The sequence below is a fragment of the Dipodomys merriami genome, unplaced genomic scaffold (genome assembly GCF_024711535.1).
Source record: "Dipodomys merriami isolate MVZ:Mamm:240054 unplaced genomic scaffold, mDipMer1.0.p SCAF_48, whole genome shotgun sequence".
Classification (NCBI taxonomy): Eukaryota; Metazoa; Chordata; class Mammalia; order Rodentia; family Heteromyidae; genus Dipodomys; species Dipodomys merriami.
Window position 1 is genome coordinate 6,749,734 of NW_027206046.1, and position 12,750 is coordinate 6,762,483.

Genomic DNA, 12,750 nt, shown 5'->3' on the forward strand with positions numbered 1-12,750 from the left:
GTCGGGGGGGGGGGGGAGGGGGATTGAAGAGGAAAGGTGGCAAAATACAGTCATAATATTCAAGATACAGATGTGTAAATGGAACCAGGTAAGAAGCGAATGGGTGGTGTTGGGTGGCATGTTGTACAGCTACTTAAAAGATAATAAACAAACCACATTGCATTCTAAATAGAAATCACTTAAAAGTATTCATAATAATCACTGTTAACATCCACCTCTCTCTTAGATACTTATGCATCACCTATAAAAGATCAGTAATCATATTACCAGTTATTTCTGGGTCTTTCTTGTTCAGCCCAGTGACCATGTAATACAGAACACAATACAGCATGTGTCAGAAAATAACTCCTAAAACAGAAACCTTTAAATGCTTCTGCCATTGTGTTCTGATACACCATATCCTAAGACCCAGAGTATTTCAATGGATTTCAGGATTAACGACTGACCCTCTCCCCACTTTAAAGCACATTTTAGTCCTGAAAAGCCAGATTTGAACAAACTGCTATGAGCAACAGTATTTCCCACCAAATTTCTGAATCAATTACTACACAGACACATCTTTGCTAGAGAGCTATTTCTGGATTCTCATTTTGAGAATGACTTATGGATGATTGTAGATGCATGAAGTAAATTACTGAGTGAAGTAGTTACCAATCTATAAATACTACAAGGTCATTGGTTCATTCCAAATCAACCAAAGGAAGCTCGTTAGCTGCGAGGTAAGAAAATGACTTAGTACAGATAAAAAGGAAGAAAAAAGATGATCTGACATATTTCTCTGTCTTGATTTGCTTCACAAGAAGAAATATACACCTGGCAACAACGATGATAATTTCACTTTAGCCAGTGCTTGCAGTTTTCAGAGCTTTTTTTTTTGACAGTTTAGTCTAGTGAAATATTTTACACTTAAAACAACAAGTACACATCATTATAAGTTCCTTAAATTCCTTAGCTTCACATTCAACTTCTAGGTTTGTTCATTAGCTTAGCAGAAATGGAAAAAAAAAACATATTTCTTCTGCTTAAAAAGATGCATATGCACCATGCACTGGGGGCTCACATCTGAAATCTCAGCTTCTCAGAAGGCTGAGATCTGAGGATCACAGTCTGAAGCCAGATGGGCAAACAAATCTCTGCGACTCTTCAGCAGAAAGACAGAAATAGAGGTGTGGTTTACATGGTAGAGTGCCAGTCTTCAAAAAAAATGTTAAACAAGAGCATGAGGCCTTGTGTTCAAACACACAAACATAAACACACACACACACACACACACACACACACACATCATAGTAAACAAACAGTACAACTTTGGAAAGCAGGCAGTTCCTTGATATGCTAGACAAAAAAAATCATCCTATCATGTGACAATTCCCTTCTTACATGTCTACTCAAGAGAAATAAACACACCAACTTCACATAAAGATTTTATGTCAATATTCATAACAACAATATATTTATAATAAGAAGAATATATAAACCATCTAGACAATTGTCCCATGTCAAGTGGTTAAATAGGCTCTATCCATGAATGAGCTAGCATGAAGCAACAACAACAAAAAAGAACCAATACACACTGAAACAGATGGTCAAAAAAAACACAAAACTGAAACGACATGCAAAAGACAATGATTTCATTTCTATGCATATATTCAGGCATAGCCACCCAAGAGACAGAACGTAGATCTGTGGCTGCCAGGGGCTGAAGACAAAAACCATTGACCGCAAGTGGACACCAAGAACTTTCCAGGTAGTGGAAATGCTCTAAAACTGGTTGATGATGATAGAGGCAAACGCTATACACGGACTAAAAATCACATGACAGTATAGTTAAAAACAGGCGAAATGTGGCTTGTAGATGATAACTCAATAAAGCTCTCCTTTCCCACAAAACACATATAATAGAGGAAATATCAAAATCTCAACCATGATATAAATATCATCCCTGCCTGCCTTCCCTCTCCTACTCCAAATGGCCTTCTACTCCCCGCCCCCAACAAGGCCACAGCGGCTGCTTCTTCCCCAAACATGGGGTGCTAGCTTCTCACTACTCTGTGCTGCTTTTTTTCTTTTACACTTTAAAAAACACTTTACTCTTCATTAGCCGTTCGATGTAAGCAGTACAAGATGGCGGAACAGACGCTCCGGTACTCACCCACTCCACTGTGCACAAGACGCAAAGCAACAGGTGTATTGCCGCACGCAAGGGAGAGTGACTGCGGCAGTGACACGCTGGAAATCAACGGGAGAAAAAGAACCTTGTAAGGCCCACTGTCCTGGAACAACAGCCTAGAAAGAAATGCCACCGACATAGTCCCTGTCATGTCAGCTATGGGGCCAGGGCGGGGGTCCCTCTCCTTTTCAGATTAGGGGTAAGAGAGTCCCAGCAAACTATCATTGGAGGTACTGGCAAGCTTCTGATATTCCAAAAATCTTCCTACTTGGAGGTCTAAATGGACACATAATCTGAAGGCTGCACAGTAGCCCAGCTTGGGAACAGAAGTTTACATGTCTCCCAGCAATACCCCAGGGTGCTGTCGCAAAGAAGAATCTTCAGAAAGGATCTATTGTCTGAATTTGGACTACAATGGGGGTTAGAACTTCCTGCGTCTCTCTCTCTCCCCTCTCCCCTCAGTCCTTCCCCTCCATTTCTCTCTTCTTTCCTTCTTCCCTCCCTCCCTTCCCTTCTCCCCCCCCCCCCACACACAGAGGGTAGAACTTGGGGCCTGGGCATTATGTCTTAGCAGTTTTTGATCAAGACTGGCACTGTACCAATTGAATCACACCTCATCTTTCCAGCTTTGTTGGTGGTTTATTGTAGATGAGTCTCATAAACTTCACTAGCTCAGGCTGGCTTCGAACTTAAATCCTCCGATCTCAGCCCTCATGAGTAGTAGGATTATGGGCCTATTATGAGCCATTAGTCGGTATCTCTTGACCTCTCAGGCCCCTCACTGCACACTGGGTAGGTAGCTTCTCTGCAAACAAAACTTGGCCTGCTAGGGCAGCTCTCTTCCAAACCCAATGAGAGTGTTTCTCTCTAGCTACCGGAGGATTTACGCTGCTAAATGCAACGGACACAGGAACAGGAACACTGCCCTCAAGAACAACCCTGGAGACTCCTCTCCATGGTCAGGGCTGTGGTTATTCTGTGGTTTCATACCAGCCAGGACTAAAGGCAGTTGCCTGTGAACTTCTGCTTATCACCTCCTCTGATGCTATGTCATTAACAGGGTAGTGAAAGCACGGTGGTCCACTCCTGTGCATGCTGGGGCAGAAGAACACTCAGCTCCAACTGGGCTCCTGTGATGCACAGCCTATGACAGTTTGGAGAAACTGGGCACTGGTGGCTGATGACTGTAATCCTAGCTACTCGGGAGGCTGAGATCTGAGGATAGTGGTTTGAGGCCAGCCCAGGCAGAAAAGTCTGTTAAGACTCATTAGCCACCAAAAAAAAAAACTAAAAGTGGAGCTGTGGCTCAAGTAATAAGAGCACTAGCCTTAAGCAAAAGACACTCAGGGACAGTGCCCAGGCCTAGAGTTCAAATCCTTGGGATGGGCACAAAAATTAAAAACATAAGTTTGGAGAAAAATGCCTTTTTTTCCTTCAATACTGGGGTTTGATCTCAGGGCTTTGCCCTTGCTGAGCTGATACTATCACTCCAGCCACACCTCTAGCCTGGCTTTTAGCTGGTTATTTTGGAGAACTGGGTCTCCAGGACTTCCCTGCCCAGACTGGCTTCAATCTGTAATCCTCAGCTAGGATTACAGGTGTGAGCGCGGTGCACTCGGAGAGAAACTTTACCGGGCCTCCAGCCATGTTCACTGGCTCCCTCCAGCTCATCAACTGAGAGCAACCGGGCGGGTTCCCAGCTGTACCCACTCCTGCTCATGCCTAGCATGCACGATGACTGAAATAATGGAGGGGAGACAAGTCTGAATTGTTCTCCATCCTGAGGCGCACGTGGTCAGGGAGGGTCTGGTGTCTGTAACTGGGCGCCCACACTCACAACAGTGAGATGAACACAACTCAACTACCACTATGTCTATGTGGATCCCACTGCCCCCCTCCCCCGGCCTTGTCTGATCACACACTCCTGACAGCAATAAGCAGGAATGCCACAGAGGGGCCCTAGGATTCTTAGGATTCCTGCTCCCACCTCTCCCAAACTTGCAGCACTTTCTAATCAGAGGCCCCAGGCTTCCACAGGACAGGTGCAGCTAGTGCTGGGGCCCTTCGCAAGGGACAGAGCCAGTAAAAGCAGCGCCATGGTGAACACGACGCAGCCTCTCAAAACACTAAAAGCATTCTGAGTGTGGTGACACACGTCTGCTCTCTCGTCACTCAGGAAGCTGGAGTGAAGAGGATTAAAGCAGAAGACCCTGTCTTGCTAGAAAATATCAAATGAGTCAAAATGTAACAAAAGCGGAACCTATCATTTGTTCATAATGCAAAAAAAAAAGTAATCACAGAGAGTACATGTTCAATTAGTAGTGGTTATTAGTGTCACAAAATTAAAAATGAACAGCAGAAGTTCACAGAAGCCCGTGGCCATGCATGCCTCGGAAGTGGGGAACAACTGAGGCTTGTCTCTGCGCCACGATTTCAGGTGTGGTGGGTGCTGGGCATCAGCAGGAGCGGGCGCAGCTGGGAACACGTTACAATTGCTCCCAGCTGATGAGCTGGTGGGAGCCGCTAACATGGCTGGGTGCTGGGCAAAGTTTCTCTCACTCCTGAGGTCCCGGCTGAGAACTAGAGGATTCCAGTTTGAACGTCAGTATAGGCAGGAAAGTCCTGGAAACACCATCTCCAAAATAAGCAGCCCCAAACCAGGCTGGCAGCGTGATTCAAGTGGTAGAGCAAAAGTGGAGCAGTGGGAAGCCCTGAATTCCAACCCTGTTAGGAAAAGGAACAAAAGCCCATTTCTCTCCGGACTTGAAGCTGTGCTCTAAAGGGGGCGCTTGAAATCTGAAGCAGTGTTGCTCCCTTGACCCCATGGTACCTTGTGGGAGAGGGGGACAGCGAAGTTTTTTGGTCTATGCAGTTAGTGACATGGCATCAGAGGAAGGGATAAACAATCCCGGGCCAGGCCCCTAACCATGGAGTCGCTTGGATTCCTCCAGTGTTTGAGGACAGCGCCTCTGTCCCTGCCTACGCCGTTTAGCAGCATATATCTTTCAGAAGCTAGGAAAAAAACTCTCCTGGTTTGAGCCCACTCACTAGGCCCAAGTTTGGTTCCTAAGGAATCTACTCCCACAAAGCCAGTGCATCAGAAGGCCCGTGGAGTTCAAAAGATGGAGTCCTGACCCCAAAAACAGTCCAAACTTAAGACTTGGTAAAGAATTAGGCCCCACTTTTAGTCCTGCAACCAATACAAGTTTTATTCCCAGAAGCTTTTCATCCTTCACACTAGCAATTTCCCTCCCTTGCTAAATTTGAAAAATATTTTCTATATTCCTGTTACTAGATTTTTGTTAGCATGAGAAAATTGCCAACCCAATCAGCTTCAATGGTGAAAGATTTGTTTAGGCTTACCGTTTCAGTCCATGGTCACTTGGTTCTTCTGTTTCTGGGACGTAGCAAGCCAGACACTGTGGAAGCAGCTACCTGCATAGTGTAGCCAAAACACCAAAGACCCAGGGGCCTGATAGCCCCTTCTAGGCCACTCCCCCAATGAACACCCCCAGTAAAGAGGCCCCACCTGTTAAAGAATCTACCACCTCTTAAAAAGAACACAGGCTGTGAAACCAAGCCTGGCCTATAGACCTTTGGGAAATATTCAAACATCTGAAACCTCACATCTCTCTTAGGTAGCTCACTAGTTTCATTTCATGTGTCATACAGTCTAAAGAAGAAAAAAAACCTGTGGAAAAACCAACATTCATCTAGGCGCTGGTGGCTCACGCCTGTAATTCTAGCTACTCAGAAGGCTGAAATCTGAGGATCACAGTTCAAAGCCAGCTCGGGCAGGAAACTCCCTGAGACTCATCTCCAATAAAGCACCTGAAAATCGGAAGTGGCTCAAATGGTAGAGCGCTCGCCTTGAGCTGAAGAGCTGAGGGACAGCGCCCAGGCCCAGAGTTCAAGCCCCACGACCGACAAAAAATAAAATAAAATTCAGTTGTAGTTCTACTATGTGGATCCAACATCAAATAAACTACATATGACCAGTGTAATCTTTCTTTAATGAGTTAGAACAGAACTGGGGTGCAACCCACAGGTGACCACCAGTGGGAACTGACACCTAAAACTGATCAAGTGAGTGCAAAAGAAATTGTATTGAGGCTGACTACAGCTTCATCCTTCCTTCTAGGACTTTGCAAAGCCTTATAAATGTGTGCACGCGTGTGTGTGTGTGTGTGTGTGTGTGTGTGTGTGTGTATACTTTGTACTTTATAAGGTTATATACTCATAAGTGTATATATATTTTACAGATGAGGAGGTGGCATGAGGAAGTAAAAAATCTGTTCACCATCAAATCTGTTCAGTTCTTTCTAGGGCTGTATTACTCCTCCCTCTCTCTCTCCCTCTCTCCCTCTCTCTCTCTCTCTCCTCTCCTCTCCTCTCCTCTCCTAGAACTAGAACCAGCTCCACCTGCAGTGGGCGTGGCCGGGAGCGGAGCCGCCCTTTGATTATACGCCTCGCAAGCCCCGCCCGCCGCGCGTACGCTCGTGATGTCATCGCGCAGGGCCGAGTCGCCGCGGCCAGGCTCGGGGACGCGCGCGTGGTTGAGCGGGGCGGAGCGTGAGTGGCGGGAACGCCGTGGCGGGGTCCCGTGGCGCTGCGGACGGCGAGGTGGGCGGCCCCGCGGCCCCGAACCCCCAGATCGCCGAGGGCGCGTTGGCTCGCGGGCGGGCGGGCGGGCGGGCGCGGACGCGGGGGCCCGGGGCAGGAGGCGTGGCGGCCGGGCCTGGCTCCTCCCGCGCGGGGCCGTGGCGTGGTCCGCTCCCACTGCCCGCGCGTCCCGCCCTGCTCTCCCGCTCCCCCCTCCGCCACGCCTGTGGCCCTCACCGCCCCTTCCCCTCCGGGTCCGAGTGTGAGAGGCGCCCCCCTCCCCCCCGGGGCCCCCTAACCCCCGGCTTTGCCACGCGCCACGTGCCCAGCTCACCTGCGGGCGGAAGCCTCGAACCTGCGGTCCCAGCCAGCCTTCCCGGGCCTGGCGAGGCCGCTCGGCCATGCTGGGCCCGGCCGCAGCAGGCACTGGGAAGGCTGTGTGGGAAATCCAGGGGCAGGCTGGGTCACACCAGGTTGCCCACGGAGGTCGAGAACCTCAGACTTCTCCAAAAGCTCATTTGATCACTTAGGAGACGATCACCGAGAGAAGTCAGGGCAGGGGAAATGGAAGCAGTTCCATTTTAGCCGCAGGGTTGTGGAGGAGAGCCAAGACCTGCACCGCCTGACCGTACGGTGATGTGGTATGTTAACCACGAGAGTACCATTCTGTTTTGGTTCTGTACGTGTGTGTGCATTCCTTCCTGTACTGGGAGTTGAACTCAGGAACTGGGTGTTGCCCCTTAGATTTTCACTCAAAGCTGGCACTCTACTACTTGAGCTGTACCCCCACTTCTGGTTTGGCTGTTTTTTGTTTTTGTTTTTTGGGGTTTTTTTGCTAGTTGACTGGAAATAAAGAGTCTCACAAAGCCTGGGCTGGCTTTCTCAGATCTCAGCCTCCTGAGTAGCTAGGATTATAGGCGTGAGCCACCAGTACCTGGCTTTTACTAACTCTGTCCTAAGAGTGACATTTCTTGCATCTCATTGCTGCTCCCAAGAACTCTGGTAAAACATACATCTGTCTGCCTCTATTGTGTTTTAGGTGGCACAGTCATTGGAGAGTAGACTTCAAACAAGGGATCTTTTTTTTTTTTTTTTTTGGTAGATCTTGAACTCAGGGCTTGGGCTCTGTGTCCCTCCTGAACTCTTTTGTTCAAGTCTAGCACTCTACCAGAGCCACTTCCGTTTTTTTTTGAGTGGTTAACTGGAGATCAGCGTCTCACTGGGACCTTTCTGCTCTGGCTGGCTTTCAACCGAGATCCTAACATTTCAGAATCCCCAGTAGCTAGGATTACAGGTGTGAGCCACTGGCACCCAGCACGTGGTGATCTTTAACTTGTTGAGCTAATAGCCCATGACCAGTCCTTTGGTTTTGATCTTAATCTTCGTTGTTGTTGTTTTCTTATCAGTTAAATGTAGCCTCTGGAGAGATCCTACCTTCCATTCGGAGCCTTCACTGCCAGGCAGCAGAACTGTGAGCTACAGTTAAGTAGAAATCAAGGAAGATGAGTTCTAGCATGAGCATGGGTGAACCAAGACTGAACTGGTGAGTGTGTCTCTTCCATAATCCACTGAAGAGTGAAGCAGGGCTGGTAACTGACCTGAGAAAGGGGAGGTTTCTGGTCTGGAGAGGTCTGGAAGAAACAGAAGATGAAAAGGGATTTATTTATTTTCATTGTAACAGACTAAACACAATTGCGTTGTAGTTGACAAGTACTCCTCAAATAAAAAGTCAAGAATTGCGAGTTTACATTATTATAATAAACATTTCATACTGAGCCAGCCAAGGACACAAAGGTTACAAAAGGTTGCTTGGGGTTTTTGTGTGTTGGTTAGTACTGGGTCTTGAACTCACACTTTTGCTTGGCTGTTCCACTCAAGGCTAGTGCTCAGCCACTTGAGGCACACCTCTAACTTCTGGCTTTTTGCTGATAAATTGAACATAAGACTCATGGATTTGTTTGCCCAGACTGGCTTTGAATTGAGATGATCGGATCTCAACTTCCTGAGTAGCAAGGCCACTTTCTCCCACCTTTAAAACATTTTTTAAAGTAGTTCCTGACTCAGAAAACATTAAACGGCTATGTTCAATAATACTTGTTTATTGCTAGCTGCTCTCCCATCCCTAATAGAGTTCATAATTCCTGAAGCCTTCTACCTTGTTGTGGAATGATACATGGAAACCTTAGAAATTAATGAGATGCTATAGATTCAGTACCACTACAAAGTAATAAACTTTACAGCAATACACAGCAAATGAGAAATTCCAATTTTATTGTTAATCCTTAGTTATAGGTGTTTGTTTAGGAAGGGCCTTTAAAAACAAAGATGAGTTTGGGGAAATATGCTAGAATTTTCCACTAGGGGAAAGGGACAGGCAGAAACTGGGTTTGATTAGAGTGTCCTGTTGTAGTTTTAGAGGCATGCATATTTGTGTTTCTTATGAGTGCTACAAACAAAGATACTTTTACATCTTACTGTGAAGCCAAACATGGTCTCGAGCTTTTGCACAATATCAAAGCCCTTGGAACTCTCCTTTTCCACAGAACTGCACTCATTCCTGACCCCTGAGATGAATGGTTCTCAACATTTTCAAATTTTTTGATTCCTTCACCCAGTCTCAATTAGTTACCTTACAAAACTATATTCCTCTTCAGAGGCAATATTGGTAAAATCACACTTTTTTATTTTTTTTCTCATTGAACCTAGGGAAGCCAAGCTAATAAACTTAGGTAGGCTATTCAGTCTTTAGGCCTGGTTCAGTAATGTAAGCAACAGAAATCCGTTGGGAAATGTTTTCAGCATGCAAACATGTTCAACACACACACACACACACACACACATCCATTGGGAAGTGTTTTCAGCATGCAAACATGTACACACACACACACACACACACACTCACGTTCGAGATAAGCCTTGTCTTTAACTCTCAAAGACCTTTATGCTTATTTAATTGAATACTACCCAATTAAAACAAGGGTGAATTTGGAGGGGGGGGTATGGAAGGAATTCATAATTGGCCTGAAAGCTCCCAAGAAATATAACAATCTAAGCACCCAGATTGGGCACATGAAATCAAACCTATTAAGAGGTGATTGTCTGGAAAATGGGGTTAGAGGGCATGTAGCATACACTGTAGTTCTTTCATCTTGCTTCTGTGTCTGACGAGACTGGACTGTCAAATCACAAGTTCATTACTGTTTCACAGGGATGTTTCTCCCAAAAATGGCCTGAAGACTTTTTTCTCTCAAGAAAACTATAAAGATCATTCCATGGCTCCAAGTTTAAAAGAACTGTTAACTTTATCTAGCAGGTAATATCTTCATTTATTTGGCAATTTTAATATGTAACTGTTGGAATTTGGTATCTGTCCATTATTAAACATACTGTAGTTATAATGTGAAAAATAGAAGAAAAGTACTGTTAACACTTTCTCCATTCAAGAACACTTATCCATATACACAAATATATACAAAGTAGAATCATAATTGTAAATACTGTAGAATGCTATAAACTATTTTCCTTTTTTCATTAATATTTATATTTCATTTATATTCATAGTTTCCATTTATTTCCATATATACATATATGCACAAAATAGAAAATGAGCACATAAATATATAATATATATATACACATGTAAATCAATATTTTATTTCCAGTCTTAATGGTTGCATATTACTTCTGTATGGATGTATTTTTAATTAATTCAGCTAGTCTTTTGTGTATGTGCTCTCTTAGACATTGCTGCTTGCAATAACAATATAAAGTTTTTACTTCATCCCTTATCTCTCCACAAAAAGGCATTTAGCCTTCAATTTTCAACATAAAACACATTCCTTTGACTGCATTCCATACATGTTTATAAACAAAGGGACCAGTAGAACTGTGTTTTTACACATGAACAAAGTGAAAAGTTGATATGCTATTAAATTTTTCTGTGAAATATTTAAAAAAATGAAAAGTTTTATGTAACAATAAATGAGAAAACTCATGTATCCTTTGAGCCATTCATGTAGAAATAGCCACTATAAAGATTTGCTTCTATTTAAAGGTTCTGGTCATCGATATTTATGATTGAGTTTTAAGTCTATTTGGGGAAAGTAGCTTTTTTTATTTGTTTGTTCTTTTTTTTTGTGTGTGTGCTGGTGCCTAGGACTTGAGCTCCAGGACTGGGCCTTTCCCTTAGATTCTTCTCTCAGGTCTAGCACTATACCACTTGAGCCACACCTCTATCTCTGGCTTTTTGGTTATTAATTGGAGATAAAGTTTCAGACTTCACTGCCCTGGCTGCCTTTGAACCTTGATCCTCAAATCTCAGCCTTCTGAGTAGCAAGGATTACAGGTGTGAGCCACTGGTGCCTGGTGAAAGAAAATACCTTTAAAAACAAAACCCCTTTAACCCATTTAATATCTAAAGCAAACTGAACAGGGAGATTTGAGAGAGCCCAAACTTACCATTTCCAAATGCTTCTTTTTAAAGAGACTAGCAAACCAGTAGATATAGTATAGTAAGAGATCCTGCTTCCCCCACCCACCCCCATAGAAAACTTAAGTAAAAAACATTGACAAAATGAAGGGAGGAAACTTCAAACTATCAGCTAGAATAAAATACAATGTTGTAACTGTGGATAGAGAAACCCTGTCAGATGCTTTTGCTTTGCACCTGATGAAGATTTTGACAGCACTGCACTTGGAAATGGTCTTGATTCCAGTCTTTGCTGAATGTAGCCAATTTAAGCCGCTAGATTTCTTGACATTCCTACGGTGGCATATCTGAGTCAGCATCTTGTTGCTGCAGCAGCTTAATTAAATTTGCCAGTGTGTGCCAGGAGGACAGGCATGTTCTCATATTCAGAGAGACAGCTGGGAGGCAGAATTGTTAAGAGCTACGGACACAATACCGTTAGGTTTGAATAGCTCTCCAGACATTTCCGAGTGAGAAATCAATTTGCTGGAATACATTTCTCCCAAGATCAGCAGTTAATATTCATTGTGTTAACCTAAAATGTGCTTATTTTTATAGTTATTGCAGAAACTTTCATAGCTGTATATATGTCTTCTTTTTCCTGTATTTTCCAAATCAACCTGAGCCTCCTAACTTTAATTTCCAAAATTATTTTCCCATTAACTGATCAGCTCTTTTTGGTTAGTTTTTCCATTCATGTTTGAGCCCTAAGAAAGTTGTCAATATTTTGTTTTATTGTGGAGGCCTAAATCTTCTTCTGAAGTAACTTGGCAAATTTTGGAATTTTTACCAGAAGAGTATTACAAAGTTGATTTAAAAGAAATTATTATTAGCAGCCAGATGCTAGTGGCTCACAGCTGTAATCCTAGCTACTCAGAAGGCTGAGATCTGAGAATCATGGTTCAAAGCCAATCTGGGCAGAACAGTCTGTAAGATTCTTATCTCCAATTAACCACATAAAAGAGGGAAGTGAATATGTGGGCAAAATACTACAGTATCGGCCTTGAGTAGACAAGACAAGCCTGATCATGAGCCCCTGAATTCACATCCTGCACATACAGAAATACACACATGAAAGGAAAATGATTTATACCTGATTTTATTTTGTTTTTTGTTTTTTGTTTTTTTTGTCGGTCGTGGGGCTTGAACTCTGGGCCTGGGCGTTGTCCCTTAGCTCTTCAGCTCAAGGCGAGCGCTCTACACTTGAGCTACAGCGCCACTTCCTATACCTGATTTTAATATGTAAATACATAGACACTGCTCCACTAGATGCAGTGAGATGCAGCAGTTATTATTGAACGGCGGGGCTTGGTGCTCTACCACTGACTATGGTGATAATGGTGGTGGCGGTGGTAGTGATAGTGGTGGGACTTAAGTCTTAAAGAGGAACTGGCTGATTGACTGATGGGGTTGATAACGATGGGGAAAGGAGCAGGTAGTATGGGTAAAGAGGATCTGAGTGTGATATAGATGTATGTATGTATGTATGTATTTGTATATGCATATGGAG

At 44.1% G+C, this 12,750-nt stretch overlaps 1 protein-coding gene across 3 annotated transcripts in view; it reads left to right on the forward strand.

The window, feature by feature from the left end:
* Positions 1-6,705: 6,705 nt before the first annotated feature.
* The window catches only part of Ice2 (interactor of little elongation complex ELL subunit 2), a 42,154-nt gene continuing 36,109 nt past the window's right edge, over positions 6,706-12,750 (forward strand). For 2 of the 3 annotated variants that reach the window (XM_069995268.1, XM_069995271.1), the window contains exons 1-3: positions 6,706-6,793; positions 8,179-8,315; positions 9,981-10,085. In XM_069995268.1, the coding sequence (XP_069851369.1) occupies positions 8,275-8,315; positions 9,981-10,085 (146 nt within the window). In that variant the 5' untranslated portion in view covers positions 6,706-6,793; positions 8,179-8,274. Of the gene's footprint in view, positions 6,794-7,277; positions 7,414-8,178; positions 8,316-9,980; positions 10,086-12,750 lie in introns of those variants that run through there. The other variant, XM_069995270.1, reaches the window with a different exon arrangement.